At 36.6% G+C, this 25,291-nt stretch overlaps 1 protein-coding gene across 3 annotated transcripts in view; it reads right to left on the bottom strand.

Annotated features, from left to right (window-relative positions):
• Positions 1-2,399: 2,399 nt before the first annotated feature.
• Positions 2,400-25,291, bottom strand: part of LOC136242105 (uncharacterized) — a 52,696-nt gene continuing 29,804 nt past the window's right edge. For 2 of the 3 annotated variants that reach the window (XM_066033493.1, XM_066033494.1), the window contains 6 exons: positions 19,557-19,631; positions 18,690-18,968; positions 10,016-10,114; positions 8,763-8,855; positions 6,818-7,072; positions 2,400-4,456 (listed from right to left, as the gene is read on the bottom strand). In XM_066033493.1, the coding sequence (XP_065889565.1) occupies positions 2,589-4,456; positions 6,818-7,072; positions 8,763-8,855; positions 10,016-10,114; positions 18,690-18,968; positions 19,557-19,631 (2,669 nt within the window). In that variant the 3' untranslated portion in view covers positions 2,400-2,588. Of the gene's footprint in view, positions 4,457-6,804; positions 7,073-8,762; positions 8,856-10,015; positions 10,115-18,689; positions 18,969-19,556; positions 19,632-25,291 lie in introns of all 3 variants that reach the window. The other variant, XM_066033496.1, reaches the window with a different exon arrangement.

Here is a 25,291-nt window from a genome sequence, read left to right as displayed (position 1 = left end):
CTACAAAGAAACCATTCTGTAAAGAGCTCAGCTGCAAACAAATCACCTATACAGAATTCAGCTACAAACACATCACCCTGTAGAGAGATCAGCTAGAAGTTACCTTGTAGATCGTTCAGCTACAAACAATTCACCCTGTAGAGAGAGCAATTAGAAGAAGTCACCTTGTAGAGTGTTCAGTTACAAAGAAACCACCATGGAGATTTCTGTAATCAATATAATATTATGTGACCGGATTTGCGAAAAGGGGTCTTCCACACACATCCAATTCCGTAACCGTTGGAGACCATAACTCAGTGTTCAAGTAACATATTAACCTGAAAATGTCACCACGTATTCAGCTATAGTGGTGCTCACCACTGTCCAAAATTCAAGACAATAGCTCTTTCCAATCTGAAGTTATCAATTGTCAAAGTTGGCAAATTGGATGTGTGTGGAAGACCCCTTTTCGCAAATCCGGTCACATATGTATTATACAGTATATATAATTTGTACATTTACTGATAAAATATTTAAAGTACATCTACTTCATCTTTTCTTCTTCCTGTAGTAAAGAAAAAAACATAGGTTAAAAAAGTCCCAAAGCTGGCCATAGGCCGGCTTTGGGGTATACAAATACAAAAAGAAATGAAATCTAATCCAAAACAGCCAAGCTGTAAAAAAAGTGTGTGGCCCTCAGAAAGGCTATGGTGAAAAAAGATGTGAAATCCAAGGTGGCGGCCAAGAAATGGCTGTGATGGTAGGTTAATGGTAAAAATTTTAATAATGACAATTTAGGTAAATTTTGTGAAGCGGCACAAAAATTCACCTGAATTGTCGTTATTAAAATTTTTACCATTAACCTACCATCACAGCCATTTCTTGGCCGCCACCTTGGATTTCACATCTTTTTTCACCATAGCCTTTCTGAGGGCCGCACACTTTTTTTACAGCTTGGCTGTTTTGGATTAGATAAAATTTTCTCCGTGAATCCTCCATTGGAAAGATGGCACAATTGATTCGCTGCCGTACGAGTGTTTAATCAAACAATTAGATTGTTTCTAGGGTTTCTGGGGACGAGGAACACGATGTTGCTGTTAGTTTACTGCTATAAATGTGTTTGTGTGGTGTTTTATGCCAATTCTAAGATTGTTTTTCAATATATTTACCACAATGTAATGTTGTTTTTGTAAGAAACGACCCAGTACATGTTAGTTACACCAAGTGCAACATATTTGTCCATGTAGTTTTCATTATTAGTTTGCAAAAAGTCAGCAAATTTGCAGCATAAATAACCAAGTTGTCTGGTGCGTCACTTTGGTAGCTATCAAGAAGCTAAAAAGTAACTGTATAAATAACTGTATAAGCAGCTATAAATGAACAGTACAGGTCCTTGTTTTGCATGCGCATTGTATTTTGGGTGAAGGTGACCAGTACAGGGTGTTTGCATTCAGACCAAGTGCAAGTTGTTATGCCATTTGTATTATGCTAAGTTCATGCAACTGTTAGGTGGTCTTCTACAGAGGTGACCTTTACTGAAAGGGTCTTATAATGATGGTTGTACTATAGTCCATGTACTGAGGTATTTATATCAGGAAACAGAAGTTGAAATATTTTTGCAAACCTGAGTTATAAACATTTGTTCAATTGTGCCATTTTTGGGAACTTTTTCAATGGAAAGAAGCGGAGAAAATTTTACCATTTTTAAAGGATAAAATTGCTTATAACTCCTTAATCCATTGATGGATTTTTAAAAACCAAGTGTTTGTGAGATCCTTGAGGAGCGCTGCACAAGCCTGTGCTAAATAGAAATTGTTTCCATCAATTTTAAAATTCTCCCGGAATCACTACCTTATTATGATTAAAGTACCTGGTAAAGGCAGAGCCTGTATACCAGAAGGCCTTATAAAGGCCTAAGATGTTTATATTAGCTGCACTAAGTATGCTTGAAAAATAAATTCGCCAGTTCAGGGTGTGCTTAATGTGTGAAATGCTTTGATGTATGCATGAATTCTAAATGATACCTTTGATCTTTGCCTTTTACACAGATCATTATTAAACCACCAAAACTACTGCGGTACCTCACTTTTCATTGCAATTTTTATGGTAAAATATTTTTGTATGCAAAAATTATATAAAATTTTCTTATATGAAGTTTTTTGTACAAGTATAGAATGTTTCCAAGCATTGATTGTGTAACTTATGTACTGCTTTTAGCTATCATACTGTAGCTATTGGCTAACTTTCAACTAGGAGAATGTTATTAAACATGTTCATCATGAGTTTTTTTTTGGACAAAATTGCACAAAAATAAAGTGAATTACGGTATCTACATGATACACAACATCATGCAGATGTCTCAAATGTTGCATGGAAAGGTAAACCTATACTGTTTGTCACATCCCTAATCAATCGTGCTACTATAGATTAGATCATCTGCATATATGGTATGAAGTTATAAAGTACACTTCACAGCAAATATCATGCATGGATTATAGCTTTAAGGCTTAAGGAGTCTTTCAATATTAAAAAATACCCTATACAATATGTAAAAATTAGAAAAAAAAATATCCTATAATTAGCATGTAGCAGCAGTGTTCAGTAAAGTGTTAATTTAGCAGGCTAGCAGCAGCACCTTGTGTCCTGTTGTAATAATTTTGATGTATTAAATCAAATTCTTCTTTGTATTCATCTCCATTGCAATAGTCACAAGTGCTTTCAATGAGTGGTGATTCTTTGTCTAGTGCAGTGACAATTTTTTCATGTAGTTTAACATGCAGTTTTAGGTAAGGAAAGTACCTGTGTCTTATTATATCAAAATTAGGGGTAATCTTGTGCAAATACAAGCAACATTTTGCTACGATCTTTGCTTGCTCTGGATCACAGTATTGGATGATACCTTTTATAATCTCCACGCACTTTTGTGCAGTAAACCCACTGGGATGCGTAAAGCAATTCTCTTCAATGCTTTGTAGTAATTTGCAGTAATTTTTATCTGCGAGATGACGTTGAATCATTTGAGATAATTTTCTATTTATTACATGAAGATTCTTTAACATTTTGTAGCATTCTGCTTTGATTAAACCATATTGTTCAACAAATGGTGGTAACAGATGGTGAGTGTCAGGTTTGAACTCTAAACAAAATTGTACTTTGCTCATTTCATTTATAATAAAATGCAGCTCATAAAGTCTACGAGAATCTATCTCCCTAATGAAGTGTGGCATAAGGTCATGCTCAATTTTACTTTGAGTATACTTTAAAAATTCCACTTTGGATAACGATTTTATATTCTTAACTCCATATGACTGTAGAAATGAAATTTCAAGCTCTTCTTTTAGTTTGTGAAGTGTACCTAATGTCCTAGGCAGGAGAGGAAACACTTCTTTACTCTCTATATTCTCAATAATGTATTGGCTAACTACAGCATGGACCTCAATAGATTGTATGATTTTATTATCCAGAGGCATTATGATTTCTATAAGCCTTATTATTCCATAAGCCCATAGTATGTCGATCTTATCTTTTGCTTCTTCTTTAGACACATTCCATAGGCAGTATATAACATCCACTGGCAGTGAGTTGCCAACTCCAGTTGTTAGTATGAATGTTTTAAAATTATCTGATTCACTCTGTGACAGATATTCTAAAGTTAATTCGATGCATATTTTTACAGCAAATTTTCGACTTCTTTCGACACTTTCAATATTATGTTTATCAAAAGCAGTCAAGCCTTTATCATGTAGTTTTACCTGCACAGTGTGAATGGCATCGTGATGAGACAACTTACAATGTTTTATATTGTGCAACAGTTGACCTCTAATAAGTGACAGGATCAGTGGCCACAAATGAGCTTCTTGCGACAGTTCTTCAAGTAAGATTTTATCCTCATGTGAAAGAGTACTGTAATCCATTATCCCACTTGTCATTACGCCAATGGCTTCTTTTGGTTTCATTGGACCTATGGTAATTTTTTCAGCTGTAGGTATGTATTGTTCAGTATCATTCATCCTGGTTGTGAGAACCGTTTTGCAGTAACTAAAAGCCCTTGCTATGGGTTCCGCATCTTCAACATGCCACACATCATCAATAATGACAAGAAGATTTTGATAGTGAGCTTCAGTAAGCTGTTGGATTTCCTGCTCTGCATAGTTAGTATCTCCTGAGTTTAGCTGTGACCCAGTTAGCAAGTGATACAATTGGCTCAGTTTAACACTAGGATCACATGCTCGTGGTCCAAGTTCCACAAACACAACGCCATTAGTGAATTGCTGCTTTATTATGGGATCGTGACACAAAGCTTTTGTAATAGTGGTTTTTCCAAATCCACCAGCACCAGTAACTGTTAAGGCAACTGCATAACATTCTATATTCAAATTTGTATTACATATCTTGTTAACCATTTCTTTTAATATTTCAGGTCGAGGTACCGTAGTGGTTGACAGTTTTGGGGGCTTCATATACTTGGATTTAGAACCTACAGTGAAATGATATGAATACTGATTAGCATTCAATATACATGCTTGTGAAATTGCATTGTATCATGTGCACGAATTACTTATACATAACCTTTATACAATAGCATGTGAAAAAAAATGCTGTTTATATGGACAAATTAATTTGTACACTATCCAACATGTTACCCTATTTGTATATACAATAGATGCCTGATTAAAGATAGTTATGGTGTGGATGGCTGTGTTATATACAACCTAAGCCATTTTATTGACAGGATGCCAACAGTAAATTGAATTCACAAGTAAAAAATATAGTATAATTACACCAGAATTGCAGCTACCAATCCCAAAACAAAGTAGGCTTAACTAAAAAACATTTTTTACCTTGTTATTAGAATGTTAATTTTGTGCAAGACCAAGTGATAAAGGGACATGTCAGTCAACAGCTCAATGCCACAGGTCTGATAAACTTTGTTGACTACTAGCATGAATCACCGTAGTGATAAAATCAACTGTAAAACTATATCCCAAGCAAGACAAACAACAGTGCGGTAAAGAAAGCTAGTACACCATAGCGTAAGTCGCCATTCATCGAACAGATTTCAACAAGTGCCTATATTTCCTCACCACAGTAACATACACACTTCTGGTTTGGACTATTCAACAGAGCGGTCCCTGCCTCTCTGGACATGAAGTGGTAAGTAAATCACACCAACACACTGGGAGTTATGGGCTAAACCACAAACCTTATCGTTTGCCATAACTCGAACACTGGTACATATTATCCAACAGCAGTACTTTCACTCAATGACCAATTTTCAAACAGTTCGCACATTCCAATGAATTACTCACTAGGGAATTACCCTGCCACTTTGAGGTTTCTATGGGATATCCAACTACCAGATAACAATCTGCAACTGAAATTTTATGGAGGTTGAATGCACCGTTCACGAGTTATTCAAGTTTGACAGAAACAATAGCTGTTATAGTGCTACCGTTTTGCTCATAACCTGAAGCCCCCTGACTTGATTTACTTACAACTTGGGACTTAGGAAGAAATAACACAAACAGGAAACAAGCGCTCGACGCGTGAAAAGATCACGCCATCAAATGGTCCAAACCAGAAGTATGTACGTTTTTGTGGTGAGAAGTTGCAGGTGTTTGTTAAAATAATTGTGATTTTGCTCACTTAGTGCTACTGTGTATCCACTAGCGCCTCTGGAGTGCTTTACCAACAGAAACTACAGAAGAAAGCTACTGTAAATGTTGTATTGTTGGCTGTTACAGCTCAGTAAGTCTTTAGTTAGCCTTTATCCACCTTCATCTCTTGTGTAGCTTGCTTAGTGTATTAAGTTCGATAATATGTACCGTTCGATAATAGGCAACTTACACTACCAGTGGATCAATAACAACAGTAACAACAAATTATTTCATGCAAATGTATGTTATATCCATTTATTTAATATACTGGACTCCCATAAATTTTACCTTATCAACTACTAAAAGTGATTAGCTATATTACCATTACATTATGCTAAGGTTCTTCAATATCTTGCATTGAAACTGCTAACCTAGATTAATAGCCCATTTTCACATAAGGGCTAAGGAATGTGGTGGTTAATAATTATGGTTGCACAACATCCAGTGTCCTTTAAAATGTATTGAAGCCTATGGAGTGAGGTAAGAAATCTTCACGGGAGCCTAAACTGTACCATTTATTCTTACAAGTAAACAGAAAAGCTTGGAATTTTCAACTAGAATAGGGCCCATAGCACATCAATAAAAAGTACTGAAACAAGCTGGAGTAGTGCACAATATTAAATCACAGTAAAACAATAAGAAGTGTTCTACTGTCCTCAAGATACCATAATGGAAATGCACAGTAGGGATATAACACTTCTTATTGTTTTACTGTGATTAAATATCATGGACTACTTCAGTTTGTTTCAGTACTTTTTATCGATGTGCTATGGTCCCTACTCTAGTTGAAAATTCCTGTTTACTTGTTTACTAAAATAATTATTATGACTGGTGAAGCCACTCATACCACATCTGAAATGGCACCGCGTGCCCCAGCTACGTATATCAATTATCGTCTGAAAAAGTGAAGTATCCATTACGCTTTGTTGTCAACTATGTTCAACCCGTTACACAGTATTACAAATCAACAACTGATCGAAAAGCACCTCTGCAATCCACACATACTGAAAGAAAGAAATGACACCGTGTGCCTCAATTGTTGTCTGAAAAGTGAAGTATCCATTACGCTTCGTTGTTGGCTATGTTCAACCCGTTACACAACAGTACGAATCAAGAACTGTTCCCGTTACAGAAAGGTAAAGGTTCCAATACACTTTGTTATACATACCTTGTATACATACCTTGCTTGTTTACGGTGTTGATGGCATCTCTTAATTTACCCCATGTTGCTCCAGTGTCTGTCTCTAGCCACTTTTTCAGCATACTTTTACAGCAATCTATGGTTCTGTTGGGATTAAAGCTATGATTGCGAGATATGACAGATATGTCATAATCTTTGAGTCCAAGCATAACTCCAAGGTCCTCCCAGTGGACAGCATACTTAGGAACTACATCTCGATGCAACTCAGCAATCTGCGGTTGAGTATCAGTTTTATCTTTGAAATAAAAAAAGCACCACAGTAACAAAGAATGTACATTGTACAAATTCATCAAACACAGGGGCAGATCTAGAGGAGGGGCAATGGGGGCGGATCTAGAGGAGGGGCAATGGGGGCTGATCCCCCTTCACTTTAGACTTTACTTGATCAATATGAAGAAGATTATAATGAACTTTGTCTTAGCATAGTTATAATGATGACTAATAGTACAAATACTCATTAAAACCATCTTTTAACCATCTTTTGTAGGCATTATCACTGGATTTGTGCTAAAGGTTATCCAAAAAGGGCCCGGATCACTGGGATCACCATTGGAGGTACACAAAATCAAGATACTGTAATAGAGCAGTCACCTAACTACTCTAATAGAACATTTAGCAGACACATAATAGTTGGTTCTTCTATGGAATTTATCTATATCTGTCTGCACCTGAAGATGCATCTATTTACTTGTACAGTCATTATGTATGGCAATACTTAATTGAAGTATACAAATGCCAATGAAAATGCTCTCAGATCCAATCTCACATCATTTAAACTTTCCAGTTTCAATTACATTGTTATTCTAACATGCACCTGTTGTTGTTGTTGTGCAATTCTGAGAGGGCGTTGGTTGTCTGAACTTAGCTACCCAAACCTTTTCATTAACAAATGCTGCAGAACTATACCTAATAGTACATAAAATATTTATAGGCAAATTGTAAGCATTTTAATGTCTCCAAATTGCAGCATTTTAGCATCTATTTTTCTGGGGGGGGGGGGGGGGGAGAGAGAGACATGCCACCATGCTTCACATGCTGGGAGGAAGCACACCCTCATATGAGAGATTAGTACCTTACCCCCTTTTTGTAAATCCTAAATCTGCTCTTTAAACAGCAATAGGTTTTATGCAGTTACCTTACTGCATGTCAACAGAATGTTTTCAAATTTTAGTTTAGTGCCACTATAAGTTATTTTAATTCCCAGCTTTTTTGTTATAGAATATGTAGTTAAGGTACAGTGAAATTTTACTTATTTGAACATCAGTAACATTAGCTGAACAACGAAATAATCATTCTACTAAAGCAGTTCAAATTTTATGCTTACAACATTGTTAGACAGTTTCCGCACCCAAATTTCAAGCCAGTTGTATTCCTTAGGAAGCTTTCCAGGGGCATACCTGACCTTTAGTGATTCCAGGGCCTAGCTACACAACTATCATTATAACTAAGTAATATAGGGAGGCATAACAATGTAATAATATTTATTTGACTGTTGTGCGAGGATGACTGCTCTATTAGGGTATCTTGATACACAATTTTATATTAAAGTAAGATTTCTGCTAAAAACATACTATTTAGGATATATTTATACATTAGACCCTCTGAAATACACTCTGAAATACATGAGACTAATTTTAGGAGTTTTTGGAGTATTGAATGTTTGATTGTTGTATTTCTATTAGAGTATTTCTATTAGAGTATCTTGATCTTGATACTTTCATACTGTGCAATTATTGATGCCTGGGACTGGACCTGGGTTCTGGGAAGTTTAATTGTGCTACACAGCCTTATTTTCTCCTCTTGCACAGGCTGCTTCATTTCTAGCTCACGGTGAGGACAGAGACACATCAACACACATAAACAGAAATATAGCAGATTTTTAGTCAATTAACATGGTATTTAAGGAATCAATTCCAAATCTGTACCTTTTCTGGTGTGTTCTGGAGTTGTTAAACTACTTGGTACAGTTGTAGTAGTCAGTGTTGTTGACTGACATGTGACACAGGTAGTAACAGCACCTGCAAAAGGTATCAGTAGTATTATCACCACCCACTTGATTTTTACAAAATTCTTCATACACTCATTGTAATCATTAATATAACAAGTATAGAAATTTTACCTTTGCGTAGGGATCACAGAAACAATAAAGTAATAAAACAAGGAATATCGTCTATATAGGCAGCTACGTATTAATGTACATGGATACAAGGATGGAAAGCAGTTAAGTATAACATGTGCCAGACTCAAGGCCAGGTTCATACAAGAGCTATGCACCCTGTCCAAAGACCTAGTGAAAGGAATGGTGATATCTTAATAAGACTGGCAGTATGACTCATGTGATGCAATACCATGCTGGGAATCTCATACTGGTTTATATGTGTAGAATAACACAGCTGCAAATAACAGCAGTATGTATGTTGTATAGCTATAGACATGCAGCTTCCTTGTTTCGCCACGTTTTAGTTAATTTCTTGTTGCACAGCTTTTTTCTTTGATTCCTAATCATTTAAAATTCCTTCTACTTGATTGTTTAACTTTTTAAATAACATAATTATGACTAATGAACCCACATATACCACATCAAAAGAAAGAATGACACCCGGCATGCCATAAAATTAATCTTGTGTCTGAACACACACCCCAACAATCAATTTCTGAAAGATGAAGCACTATGGAAAATACAAACAATAAGTGTGATAGCAAGCCACAGGGAAGTTGTATCATGCTACTGCAAATCAATATCTTTGCATTGCCAGTGAAAAAAACTGGGACACAAAGAACGACTAAGGTAAGTGCATGATGTGCATTGTACATACTGTGGTATACCTTAGCCGTTATTGAGTTATAGTTGACTGAAGGCATCAGGCAGGGCAGGCAGGCAGGCAGGCAGGCAGGGCAGGCAGGGCAGGCGGGCAGGGCAGGGCAGGCGGGCAGGGCAGGCAGGCAGGGCAGGCAGTAGAAAATTCTGCTGAATATAGAATTTAAAAAATCCATAGCATCTTATCAGAAGTGCTTTTTTTGCCACTCCAAAGACACTTTTGGGTTTGACTATACCTAACCAATATTGCCAAGAAAAGCCCACTGATGTTGATCGCTAATACACAGTACTGTTGATATTAAAATTGATTTATTCTTATATACAGCTTATACCTTTAGCAACTTGACAAACACAACTTACTGGTAGTAGAAGACTGAGTATAGTTGTCCACTTGGTTACTTGATGTCAATAAAGTGTTCTCAGTGGCAGTCACATCAGATTCAAAGTTCTGCTGGAACCCTTTATAATACCAAACCATATTAGGAAGAGCAAACAACAATAAGTGGCTTGATAAAATTTTAGTGATAAAATTAAAGGTAGATCCAGGGGGTTCAAAGAGTTTCTCATTTTGGAAGAGCCAAGCTGCTGAAAAGTTTCTATATTTTATTAAATCAGCAAAACCAAAATCAGGTTATCAGTTGAAGATTCATTGAAAACTTTTATAGATCTTTACTGCAAAATCAACAAAACTACTACCCCAGCATCATATGTAATAAGCTTCTCTAAAAATAATTATTGCTCTTATTATTAGGAGTGCATCACGTACAACCAAGTACATAAACAAAATAGCAGGGCAAGGGCATAATACAATGTGTAGACAGCATATTAGAATTATACAGATGCATGTGGCACCATAGACAATATATGAACCGTGGATTGGAAATGCCCATTAAATTATTTACCTATATATACTAGTTACAGTGCGCCAATACATTTGGAAATTGTTGAAATGTACTGAGTGGCTGTTTGGCTTTTTCTCTCTTGTTTGAAGGCTAGTTTGAAGGTGTGGACATTCCGTTTACATTGTTTATTGTGTAGCATTTTGTACTGAACAAGAACACAGCTTGTCTGTGGACATTGGAGCTCGCATTGGAGGGATTATCATTGGCTACAGGTGGATACTGGCAGGTATGCATTAGTAAATATTTCAGCAGCCTTGCTACCAGCTAACATAACATAGCCTCTATGCCACACCCAAGTAAATGTTTGATAGATTGAAATGAATATTTAGCCAAAGACTTGTTTAACTTGCATAAAACAATTTCCCAAAGTAGTGCCTGTTTTCTGTCATTTTACTGAGTATACAGTGAGACATTGGATACCTGGTTAGCTAAAGCCACTCTACCTGCTACAAGTGAAGTTAAGAACAGCAAACAAATGATGCTGCACTTTGTATTTGTTCAGGAAATTTGTCCAACTGTTGTGAAATACTATACTTCACCTTTTATCTTGAATCTTTTTACGCTGTTGTTTACTACTCACCAGTATCCACAACCAATCCAGCCTCCAATTAGTGTAGGTGGTTAGTAACCCAGCTGTAACCAACAGACACGTATTTGTAGTTTACAAGAAATGCAGAATGTTCCACCTGTAATGACCATGAACTTTTCATGCACTGTAACAAGGATGGTCTATGACATCACTACGTAAATAATACAAGACGTTTCCAAACCATGGTTTGTATATTATCTATGGTGGCACATCAGAGACCTGCACAAGATACAACAGGTTATACAATTCAGCATGGTAACTGTATATTATAGAGATGAGTACACAATAGAAGGCTGACTGCTATATTATGGTAAGTGACTGCTCTATTAGAGTAACTTTATCTGGCAACATGAACAAATAGTACTGATACTTAGTCACTGTATATTGCTGCTACAACAATACACATAGTTACTAACAGTGGTCTGCCAATTGCAAATGAAACTGGCTGCCCTCACACAGCATCTGGCACATGCAGAGATATAACTTAATCGTGGTATCTGCAAACAACTTGAAACACTAGTGAAACTATTAATTATAATACCAGGTCCATGTAGTCGGTAATGCTGTACACATGGGCCTGGTTTAATCAGTGCTAAATGGAAATGCTGTACATTTTTCAACCACCAACATGACAAGGTACGATTATTATACAATTGTGCCTTTGTTTATCAGCGATCACTTTTCTGGTGGTTGCATATATAGTTGTACGCCTTGTAGCTTTTGAGAATATTTTAAGACATAATTCTAATTGCCTTTTGTATTATTCTTAGTACTTGGTTGTATAAATAGTGCTATACATTTTTGATGCTGTTCTTTAAAAGCTTCATGATCAGTTGCATTTTTAAGGGGCCTAATTGGTAAGATTTGAAACATTGCTGGAGAGTGGTTATTTGATATGAAATATTACTACTAGGCAGCTTGACTGAAGTTGCAATTAACTACCATGTTCCAGAGTGGAACCCCTTTTTAAAAGTCTGAATCTGCCCTTGAGATTAGCATGAAGTAGGGTTGGTCAAAATACCGGTATGATGGTAACAAGGTGCTATTACAGCTGGCAATCACTGATATTAAAAACGCCATACCAGTATAATGGTTATTAGATATCATAGTGGAAATACAGCTGCTTCTTTTTGCAACTACACATTTACATGTGTTAACAACACCATACTGTACTTGTCAATCAGTATTTCAGCCTTCAACAAACCCAACCCACACTACTGCATGGAGCAATGCACTAATTGTTAGAATACATGCAAGGCTTTTGTATCGGATGTAGTGATTGTGGGATAAAATTCTGGCCTCACTTTAGTAAATTATCTGCTAGCTATACATAGGATCTAGTCTCGTCAACTACTCAAGCGTGCTTATCGATTTTTAGAATATAAGCATGCACCAAAAATTAATAATCGCTCTTGAGGAAGGGTCTGGGTGACGAGACTACACAGATTTATGCCTCCTTCAAGATTTATATGCACTCCATGGAATAGGTAAACTCCTTGTGGTTGTGGTAGTAAACAAGCTTCACCCATGCAAATATAATCGTAAACTGTTTTTGAGTGTACTTGCTATAGTTCATTTCAATGTTGTGACATTTGCAATAGTCATGATAAGCTACACAATAACCGTTGGAGGACATTTTCACCAGAGTATTAGTGAGGATACTTTACTATCAAAGTAATTTAATCTCTTTGTTGCAGGGTTGAAACCAGGTCAGGTTACATTGTGGCTGTGTCAAGTGGATTTCATCAGCATAATCCAAACTCAGATTAATTTGTGTGACACGTGTGACATTCAGGGTGCATTATGGGGTGCACCCTTTTTTCACAGATTGAATGGCTGTTTTGGTAGCTACACTACGGCAAATTACATTCTTTTTTGTACCAATTCACCAGCGAAAAGTAAGAGTTATAGAAATGGCTGCAATGATACAAATTACAATAAAGACATGACAATGCTATTAATATCAAAAATTGACTGGCACTAACATCCTTGCAGCCATTTCTTGGCCGCCACCTTTGTTTTCACTATTCACATACCCGGGGAGACCTTCACCCTTTCTTCACAACCGTTTGGCATAGAATATAGTATCGCCTCTTTTGTATTTGCAAACTTTTATTATGTTTTTCGTGCATTGTAATATGTTTTTATGAGCAACTCTGATAATTGTGATTATATCAACTAACTGTGCTGATGACTGCTCTATTAGAGTACCTTGATTGCACAACCCCACAAATGTTTGATTTTCCAGTATAACCCATGGATTTTACTTCCAGCTTATTTTAAAACTACAGTAAGGCATTTCTATAATTATTAATCCATCAACCCACTGATTTTCAGCTCTTTCCCTTAAGCGGTTTGCCTGGTAGGCGTGACAACAAATTGTTTTTATTTGCACTTAACCACACACTTTTTTACACACATTTGGTTGTTGCCATTATTACGATTTCCTTAAAACTACCAAAAGGCACAATGTTGTACATAGATCAAATCAAAGCTGAGAGGATGATAGGTTGTATTAAGTGGACATGCAAAGAATAAGTCAACCAACTTATATATAGCAATACTGACCCAGTTTCAATTCTAAGTGGGGAATAATGCCTTTTACAGTGGCCACTCTATCTACAGACTGGTTTTCAACTTATTCCTTCAAGTGATTTATCCTGTACGTAAGTGGCAAAAATTGATCATTTTTATGTGAATAATCATAACTCCATGAATGCAATGGATTTACGTAAAATTGGTACTGACATTCACTTTTAAGCTCCCTTTATGTGTGTCAAATATCAGCTTAATTGGATAATGCATTTATGACAGTTTCCTGTACATGCGCAAACCGTTTTTGGTGCGCACTATGCAGAATTGTACTACCAACAAGCTGCAATGTTTGGAAATAGGCCAAACATCATTGATATGTGAGATTGAGCTTTCTGAAATATAATCTAAATAAAAGCACAAACCTACTCACGCACAATAATGTGCATCTTCATTCTATTGTTAATTACAAACTTGTCTGACACACTGGCTTCATGGACCATACAACACTCTACTAGTGTTGTGTTATTATAACTGAAAAGCATTTTTAAACTAGTCATGTGTCTGGTTTACTGAAATTGTTTTCATAAAAACATGTGTTTGTTTGTCTGTACGCACCCATGTGAGCAAAAATGTTAGAAATGGTTAAAAGCAGCTAGGATGTAAGAATTGAAAGTCTGTATTAAACTTCCACACACATACACTTTGCACTGAGGTGGTTTCTTCTCGGTGGTCTGAAATACGGGTACGGTGACTCTTCATAATACTTTTGGAACGGTTTTCCCTTTCATGCAGTTTTATAGACGTTTAACAACTTTAAAACAATATTGAAGGCCTCTTAGGCTACCAGAGGTAGCGTATCCTTTGAGTTGAAAGGGGGGCGTTACCTGTACTTACATGAACAAAAATGAAGGGTAACCTCGAGGCTTTCTCTGTACAATTCGTATGAGAAAGCACAATGAGAAGATACTTCTGTGCATAATTTGCACTTTAAAGTGGTTTGTTATAGTTACGCTTCCTTAGCAGTGCATAGCAACATTAGGGTTAGCAATGAAAAAATCGACCCTCTTTGGATGAACTTGTAACTCAGGGGATGGAGCCTACCAATGGTCTAGTTTTAAATGGTGGGTTTGGTAGCAACCAAATACTTTCCATTTGGGATATAACCGTGTCATAAATTTTGACAGATTTTGGCACATTTTCATAAAAATGGGCAGGAACATCTAGAATGTTGTCCATTGCTATTTTCGGTTATTGGGTGAGGTGCTCTATAAAAGGTGATTCGCTGTACTTCAATTTTTTTGCTAAAATGACGCTTGACGGGTCTGTAATGAAAAATAAATCTACTGAAACTCACTTAACGAAGTCCAAGGTTGGTTTACTAACTCCCAGGCACCTTTTTGGGCCTTATTAAGTGGAGATTTACAGTGTTTATGTGCCAACGCAAACTGATGCCCTCGCTCACACTACGATTTAGAAACTTGCAGCATCTGTTTCACCAAGAACAGAACTTGCAGCAAACTTGCAGCATCTGCATCTGTTTCAAACTTGCAGCATCTGTTTTACGCATCTGTTTTCTATAGTATAGTGACCACCACGTAATGCACTATTCATGGAATATTGAAGTGCTCTAAACAGCTTCACTGATGCTGCTGCCATTTTTATTTAAAAACCTGAAAAATCGCGAAAAATTAAAATGTACGCTACAGACACAGCAAGGGGAATTACCGTATTATTACCCTACGGTTTTGATGTAGACTTGGGTAGGATTGATGATCACCCAGAGTTGGAGGAGAAACTATAGAGGTTGATTTTTTCATTGCCAACCCTAGCAACATAATTACAAAATAATCAATGAATTATGAAACACACTAAATTACAGTATTTACAAATTCTAATAATTAATAATAATGACTATAACATGAATATAGACTAAATTATATACATGGTTGATTAACTACCTATTTAGTTAGAATAGGATAGTTTTAATTGCATGGGCGCCTGGTTTTTAGAAGTAGCACAACATCAACTTGTTAGTTTACTAAATAATAGTTAGACGTCAAGAACCAAGGTTCTATGGGATTTAGAAAACTTGAAGGCCCCGGGCTGCGCGAGGGTGCTACTAAGGGCCTGAGGGTTTTCTAAATCCCGTAGAACCCAGTGGTTCTTGACATCTAACTTATTTAGACTACAACTCGTTATTGTTCCTTGAGTTGACAGCTGCTTGTAAATGAGAAATGTATGGCTAATTGCTAGAAACAAGCCCTCTATACCTCCTACATGGCAGGACCTCAGTGTGGCTGTTGCTACCTGTTTAAATGCCCATGCGTTGCCAATGTTACAGGCGCGTGCTATGTATCGAAGTACTGGACTCAGCGACTGGACTACAACTCATTGTTGCTGTTGTTGTGCCTCGACAGCTGCTTGTAAGCAAGTAATGTAGTGTTGATTAGTACAAACAAGCCATTACACCTCCCTCTAATTCAGTACGGCTATTACTAACTATTTAAATGCCCATGCGTTACCATTGTTACAGGCACGTAATTATCGTGTTTCGTATCGCCTCAGAGTGTGGTCTCTATTGGACATGACCGTGGCTCTACGAGATTTAGAGACCACGTTTTCAGCCAATCAAATTTCAGTATCAAACTTGTTGTAGTCTAATTATAGTTAAAAACTAAACTATATTGCATTTGAAATACTAAAAAGTTAATGCACAAACTAATCAAAACTTTAACTCTATAGTATGCATGTGCTCCATTTGTGGCCACACCAATGGCACCTTGTAGTTTAAAGCAACCAATACAATTATTGTGTCTCTAGAAAAGTTTAATATGAATGCTTAGTGACAAAAATGATATGTAAATGGAGGAGGATCTCTTATCAAGAAGTGCTAGCCAAAAGAATAGGAACAAGAAAATGAGAATTGCCCAGATGGTGAAGGGTTCTGATGGTAAGTAACATGTGATGCTGTCTGTATAGGGTTACATGGAGTGACATCCACTTATCAATCGTTAATTCATACAAATGAGTTTGAAAGTCTCACATAAAAAGCTTCCTGTGTGAGCACATATAGCTATGTACTTGTTTACCTTTTACTTTTGTACACAATCTTCATTAAAACGCAAGGAAAACTACTGTCAACAGGCCCAACACTATGCCCAAAATGTAGTTCTTGTCAAGTTCTGTCAAATCCAAGGATTGTATTGGAGTCTTGTAAAAAAACACAACATATAAACTACACGTAAACCTATCTGAGAAAGCATTCACTATCTTCCACCATCCTTGAAAAACTTCTTATTACGTAGATCTGTGGCTAAGTAGAAAGGTAGGTCTGAGAAAACCAGTCTTATTGCCCATACAGCAGATTTGATTTTTCACTAATGAAACAAAGCCACATGAATAAACTATCAGATTTCATTATCAAGATCAGCTAGACTTGAGTGGTCTACTTTTACTAAGCACAGTGGCAACCTGACAAATGGTCTGGGGCCTAATGGAACTCTGGCCAGTCTGGGGATGGCTGTACAGCTTTGTGGTGTTGATTAAAGACCTGTGCTGTAAATGTCCTTTTATTTTAACCATCTGAATGACCCATAACTTGGCCTAATTTATTCCTATACCTTCCTCTTAATTTTTTTTTAAACAACCCCTTGCCCTCCTCCAGCCCCCGCCTCCCACCCCATTTGGAACTTGCCTGCTACTGTCAACTTCAGTTTAAAAATTATCTAAAATGGTGGGAAACTCAGTTGTTGGCTACTTGTACAGTGGGTACTCTGAAAGGTAAGGAATTGGTGTAAACATTAAAAATTTGGTACACGTAGCTTCATCCATTGGCGAGTTACAACACATTGAATACTTAAAATCAGCATTTCTTGATACTTTTAATAGATAGGCAGTAAGACCAATTTTCCTAGACTGGGTCACAAATATGCCTTTACTACACTATACTCTGTCCGTTTCCTACAGATCTCTCCCTTGGGACTACTTTCCTTGCTCACTCACTCTGGTCTTCCTTCGTGAGCTTGTGCTGTTTGGCCTGGTTTGGAGTAAATGGTGGTTGTACTAGGAGAAGTGTCACTGTTGCTCTTCCTATTTTCTTTCCATTCTAGATGCTAGGAATGTCACTCTCTTTCACTGCGCAATGTTTAGAATAGCTCAATATCTCACTGGCATCTAGCACTACTATTTGGCATAGCAACATGACATCATGTATTTGTGATTCTGTAAATTTACTATTTTAATCTTACATTTTTCCTTCATCACAAAATTCACTGAATTGAAAGGTTATAGTTCCTTAGTTATAGGTATGAAATCCACCACAAAATTAACTAGAGTAGGTTTGTAGAGTCTGAAGTAAATTTCTGATGAAATGTGAGAGTGGCATATTTCAGAAAAAGTGTTCTATTTTGTAATAACACCCTAGATGAAGAAATGGCCATGTAACTCCCATGAATGGGTGGCTTTCTACTGTAGATCAACACTACAGTGGGAATCCCACTTAGTGTGAAGTATCTGTTCTCAAAAACCCCTTTACTAACTTGCAATAATGGCAGCTTTGTGGGTGTGGACAGCAAATGGGATGTGTTAGGAATTTCATTTAATAAACTACTTGGTGCTAGCTGGATGGCAATTAACATGCAGAAAGCTTGGTGTTGATCAGTGGTATGGTTTGGGAGTTAGCTGGAATACAGACAGACTTTTCAGCTTTATATAGTAGATCTTGCTCCAGGAGTCTTTAAGACATTAACCCTTGTTCCGTTTAGCCCTCCGTTGTTTTCTTTTTTGAATCTTCTCGATACTTAATGTTCTTGTTTTGTTGGTATTTATTTTTGTTCTTGTAGTAGTTATTTTGTTTTTCAGGTGTATTTACTTATGTCATTGTTTTTGTAATTTCTGGTGTGTACGTGTGGGAAGTGTGCCTACAGGCTTGTCCCCGGTCTTTTGACAAAATTGATAATAATAATAACATGAGAAATATCAATGTTTATAATTAAGTTACTATGCTTACTTGCTTTAAGCTGACTGATTACAGTGGCTACTGTAGTTGAGTCAGATGATGCAGTCATAATCTGTTCTAGTTGATCACACAAATGCAGTAAATCTCCTGTATGACTCATCCTCTCTATCATACAATCTAATATCTTTTTGTTTGCAGAGCTATAACCAGAAGTGTTAAGGATAGCGCAAATTTGTTCATCTGTCAGGCTGTCTTGTAAAACTTGTAGCGTCCTTTCATAATCAATAGGCATGGACTGAAGGATGGCATCATACTTTGATCTCACAAGAGCTAAACAAATAACACAAGCAGAAGAATGTATATAGTGTGACACAGTGCACTGGTTACTAACCAATATTCAGCCAAGAAATAATTAATAACATTGCTTGATATGAAATGCAGTAATATTGTATAATGTGTTCATGCTTTGCTGTATTTTTGGCATGCGCAGCATAATTGGCACAAGACTCACAACTAAATTTAACTCTAGGAAAATAAAAAAAAATAATTTGACAGGGTAAAAATGGTATTGACTTTCAATACACTGCAGAGTACTGTGTCGTAGGTATTAACTAACATGGCAAGGAAATTGCTGACTAGACTTTTAGTGTACCATACTGAGGGAAACTTTTGGTGGAGTAAATAAACATTTGGCAAAACTGCATTTGGCATTATGTAAACTTTGGCAAATTCAATCGCAACATTTAGCTATAAAAAATGATGATCTTGAGTTCTGTGAGTTAACTGACAGGAGGTTAAACTTTGGTGGTAAATTTGTAGTGATTTGTAAATTCACCAAAATTTCCCCTTCCCTAATGGTAATATAAATGACCTATCCATCTATTGTATGTCTACAACAACAACACAGAGAAACTTTACCAGTTGGTGATTCTTGACTTTCTGATAAACTTCTAGGCTGTGATGATGAAGTCTCATCACTGATCTGCTGAAAACCTTCACAAAAGCCAATAAGTACATATAACACAATATGCAAAGCATTGTAATAAGGTCACATAAACTTAATTATTAGTTTCTAATCCACCAATACTCAAAATGGCAATGTGGGATAGAGGTTCAATTTTTATCATTAACTAGGCACAGTAGCTGGTTAAACAGTCCCCACATGGCTCAGAATGCATCTTTTCTAGGTAGCTGCTAAAAAAGTTGGTTAATGGTCTTGATCAAGTACTTTTTACATATATCTGGTTTCAGCACTTATAACTCCATGACTTTTTGCTACAAAAACATATCAAAACTACTGTACACATTTAGTCAAATGAAGCCGTGTATTCAATGCACTTTTATCCAGGTGAGGAGAACAGTACTCAAAAGTGGAGGGAGGAGTCATGTAGGGTGGCTCTAAGTTACAAAGTGTTTTAAAATCATTAACTGTGTGAAGGACACCAGCATGCAAGGCATGCCAATACTAGGAAGGTCTGGGGCATGTCCCCCACAGGAAAATTTGCATGTTTTGAGATTGAATCTGAGAGTATTTTCAGTGATACATGTGTACTCAAATAGGATACTCCTACAATATTATAACAGTGACTGTCATTAAGATAACTACTGTAGATACAGCAGTACAGGAAGGAATTTTAGACAGACTCATGTTCTTGATTACTATGATGTGTTAATGGAGACAGATTGAATTAATTGTATAGCAGAACTGATTCCACTGAATTTTCTATTAGAGTAGTTAGGTGACTGCTCTATCAGAGTATTGTGATCTCATGCACTCCCAGCACTGATTCATCCAGTATTCCATTCTTGCATAACCTTTAGAACAAAATTCTAGTAAATCAAAGCAAAGTAAGTTGGTTAATGACTACAACACTTGCTTTAATACTTTAGCAACTGGGCATTGGAAAAAGTGAGGGGGCATTGCCTCTCACTTGTAAAAGTTGGGGGGAAAGGGGTTTCCCCCTCTATCCCTTATTTCTCTGCCCTTGCTTTTATCACAAATCACCAAAGTGTTTGTTTTAAAGTCTGGTGATTGGAAATAACTCCCACAATTTCATATTGACAGTTGCACACAACTTGATTATTGCAACAATTCCAATGGGGAAATCTCTATTTTCATGGTAGCATTATTAAGAGCATTCTAAGAGCAGCAAGTTGGTGTGAAATTTAATCAATTATGCCAAAATTTGCCATGCTTTGGTGAGTCAAGCATTTCTATTAATAAGTTTATGCACATGTCAAATACCAACTTCCCAGAGTGCTGCTTTTCTAGTGCTATTGTCATACTACTGGGTTTTAGTGGACTGAGGCTGTAGTAATGAATTATATACCGTATTGCCTCAAATTATGGCTGGTCTCGTATAAACACCTTAGTCGCTGGGGTTGATAACAACGTGACCACCAAGAATGCCAATTTGTAGCAATCGTAGCTTTAATAGACATCATTTAATATCAACTGGAACCTTTGTTGTGTCAACAGAAACCTTTTTATAGCGATTAACCTCAGATTTAGTGCTACTTTTGGACGAGCTATAGGAACTTTAAAGAAATAAATGCCCAGGCCATAATTCATGGCAATACGGTAATAAGGAACACAAATTCTACTAGTCAAAGTTTTGTACATGCATGCCCAGCAAAAAGATCCTGCAAGTTCTTGACTGGATTTCTTGCATGATAAAAGCCTTGCAAGATTCTTGTAAGATCCTGGACCACAGCAGGATTCTTGTAAGATTCTAAAAGAAAAGATTATTTTCTTACAAGATCTTGCAAATGTTCTTGCAGAAAGCTGAAGGTTAGATGATGAAAAGTATGCCCATGTTAAGTGGAAAACTCTAATGTGTAAGGTGTTACAAAATGTTGTATATAATAGTAAGCAACTGATTAACGACCAAATTTGGTCCCTTTAGTCATAGCTTCTGCAGGAATGTCCTACAAACTTCACCATCTTCTTTAGTGGTTCTTGGGCTATCCAATGGCAATGGCACAATTTTCTTAGACTGGTTTGTTTAAACACGCTGCGCGCTTGACTGACATTGTACAAATACTAATTATCAACTATGTTTTAATATCCGGCTACCAGATAACTCTGCCTCATTCTGTCATGGATGATGCAATTCAGCATGTAATAAAGACCACACCCACCAAGATTCATATTATTCGTGTGATTAATATACACGACACCTTAGCAACCGGTTTCCAACACACAAAATATCAACTTTATCAAGAACAAAACTACAAACTTTTTGTTGCCACTACTCCTCTTGAACATCAACTAGCTTGTTCATTACATGTGTAAATGTTTACAGAAAAGACAATTATTTTCTTGGAAATTGTCTAGTTGATATTAGATGACAGTTGATAGATGATTGCTTACTATACTTTAATAAAACATGTTTTGTGTACAAAATGTATTGAAAAATTGATATATGAATAATTTGATTTTTGTGGTTAATACCATACCTGTTTCACTGCCCATACAAAAATCTCAATAGTGGCAGTGAAATTTATCCCGTATTTCACTGGTAGCAGTGAAAGTTGTAATCGCAATTTCATTCGCTAGAATTTATGTTAACAATGTAGCGCCAATTAGTGTTGACGCGTGTTTAGTACATAGTGACAAATTGCGTACATGACAACACTATGTACAGCATGCGCAGCGAGTATGGTATTAACTGGGAATAGCATGAGTAGCAGTGAAATTTGGGATAAATACCACTCTTGTTGTATTGGAAATGGTAAATTTCCAATCCAACACTTGTGGTGTTTATCCCAAATTTCACTGCTACCCATGCTATTACTAGTACAAATTTGACAAAGGTTTACCCATATAGTTATATATCCCAGTACAAAGGTGATAACTAAGATATTGCCTGGGTGTACTGGTATATCAAACAGTATGAAAGCACAGATTAAGTAGAGATTTATTTATTTATTTATTGTTTTAATGCGCAAATACCTCAGTTATGAGTGTGTGTGCATATATAGTTTAGCTTGAAAATCATTTACATTTACAACATTAACAACTTTGGTGGGGAGGGAGTTCCAGATTCTGATGGCTGATGGCAAGAATGAGTGATTTCCCATAAACTGACATGTGCCACCTAAAATGCTGCCTTTAAAAATCATCCTAGAAATATCTTACATTTTTACGGAATAATATTAGTCCATGAAACATCAAATACAGCATTAAAAACAAGAAAATACTTATGGATATAGATTATTTTTTTTTAAATCATCCAAGCTTGAATTTTGTCTACCTTCCTGCTAGCCTGCCTGCCAGCCTGACCATGGACTCAAGGCTGGAGGCCAAACAAAACATCGTACGGCCACCATTTTATGCTACAATAACAAACCCACCAGTGGGATGTGCCTTTCAGGGTTTCAATGAGTGTGCGCCTTTCCTTTTATCTGCAGTCAAGTTGGTCATCATCTTCTTTACGCAACGAAGCCATATCTAGTGAGTATATTTACAGGAAGAAAGAAAACAGCTTTTTCATGCGTGCATAGCTCCATGGCCCCTTCTCCAAAACACGCCATTTTTGCATCATAGCTGTCCCCCAAGTAGGGTACGCCACACAGCAAATTTGATTAAATTCATAACAGCCACTTGCAAGATATGGGCGTTCAAAATTTCATTTTAATTTCTTTGTTTTTTTCTTTTTTTTATGCCGTATGGGGGCTACAGGGGTTTCGATTTCTTTTCGCACTCCTTGCAAAAATTGCTATTAAATGCAAACTTATAACTCGATTGCCTCAATCTTTGGCACAAATGAAGAGTGTGTAATGGTGGATTCACGTACCAAGTTTGTTGTGAATCTGAGTAATATTCAAGAAGTTATGAGCACTTATTCATGTTAAAAAAGATCAAACTTCTGTCACAGCTACAGGGTAAACCAAGTATAGAAATAACTTGAAAATTGGTGTGTAGATAGGCTGATCATCATAGCAGTGCTTTTTGATAGTCTGAATAGCAGTAGAGTTACAGCGACAAAGTTATAAAGCAAAAACAAAGCAAGTGTAAAATCACGAGATCAAGATACTCTAATAGAGCAGTCACCACGGGGTAAAAAGGTGTGCAAAAATGTTGAAAAAACTTACCACAGTTCGAACCAGGGACCTCCATATCTAACACCTGCATCCTTAACCACTGAACCACTGCTACCTTGGCTGATCACCTCACTTAATTTCTGCTTTATAAATGAAATTTCTATATAGTTGAAATCTGCTTGTAATCAATCAAACATTTGTAATTTCATAGATCTACCAATAGAAGTACTAGATTGTTCTAGAACATTCTATGTATGTTCTATTAGAAGTCCTCAAAAAATGTGCACTATATTAGAGTATTACAATGATATTATCAAATATTGAATTAAATCATGCAATGAAATACATTTATAAGTCTGTCTTCAATAATCATCATTGTATCTACATAGAAAAGAAGAAATGTGAGTAAAAACAAACCTCAAAGTCAGCCATAGGCTGGTTTTGGGGCCTTATAAAGTACAAAAAGAAGTGAAATCCACACAAAAACAGCCAAACTGTAAAAAAATGGTGCGGCCTTAAAAAGCCTGAGTGAAAAAAGTTGTGAAATCAAAGGTGGTGGCCAAGAAATGGCTGCAGCCATTATTAAATTTTTTTAGCAATGACATCATTGCAGCCATTTCTTGGCCGCCACCTTTGATTTCACAACTTTTTTCACTCAGGCTTTTTAAGGCCGCACCATTTTTTCACAGTTTGGCTGTTTGTGTGTGGTAATAATAGCACAGTGAAAATAAGGAATAGTGACCATGCCTCAGTCTGGTAGGCTCGAGGCTGCTTGAGATATGCTAATACAACAGTCACCCTAATAGAAAGTCACATGTGTATAGCTGTAAAAAAACAAAAAACCAACAAACTAGTATATTTTAAACATTATTAATTTAAAAATATGAAGTAGGGAACCAAGCAGTAAAAAGTAGTGAAACAAGAATTGAATGATGGCATTACAGCATAGCTTCTCTACTTTAGCATTCAACAAAATAATTGATATAACATGCCAATGTAGGGATTTTCCCACCAAGCTATGCTGCAATACCATCATTCTTCACTTGTTTTACTTTTTATCACTTGGATACCTATTTCATTTTTAATATGTGTTGTGCGGCCCAAGAAGCCGGCGCGCAACACCCGTGAGTATATTGACAGGAAGAAAGAAAATGCAATTTTCGAACCTCTGTAGCTCTGTGCTTCCTTGACGAAACAAGACGCGTTTTGCTGTGGACACTTCCTCCAACTTCAGTACTCCACATTCCAAATTTGAGCGAAATCGCTTCACGCGTTCCCGAGATATGCGACTTCAAAAATTGGCTTAGTTTCTTCGTTTTTTCTTCTTATTTTTCTTCCTCTTGTCACACACTTACAAAAACTGCTATAAAATTCGAACGCATTATCCGATTGCCTTGAAATTTGGCACAGAGAATGGGGGTATAAAGGCGCATCTCGGTACCAACTTTGGATGGAATACGATAAACAGGCAAAGAGTTATGAGCGATTATTCACGAAAAATAACACCAATATGTTGTCACACCTACGGGTAAACCGCGTACGGGAAGAAGCTGAAAATCGGTGGGTGAATAGGTTAACTATTGAACCTCAAACCTTTTGTGGTTTGA

The sequence above is a fragment of the Dysidea avara genome, chromosome 13 (assembly GCF_963678975.1).
Source record: "Dysidea avara chromosome 13, odDysAvar1.4, whole genome shotgun sequence".
Classification (NCBI taxonomy): Eukaryota; Metazoa; Porifera; class Demospongiae; order Dictyoceratida; family Dysideidae; genus Dysidea; species Dysidea avara.
Note: the sequence above shows the minus strand (reverse complement) of the source record. Positions and strands in the feature narration are given on the sequence as shown.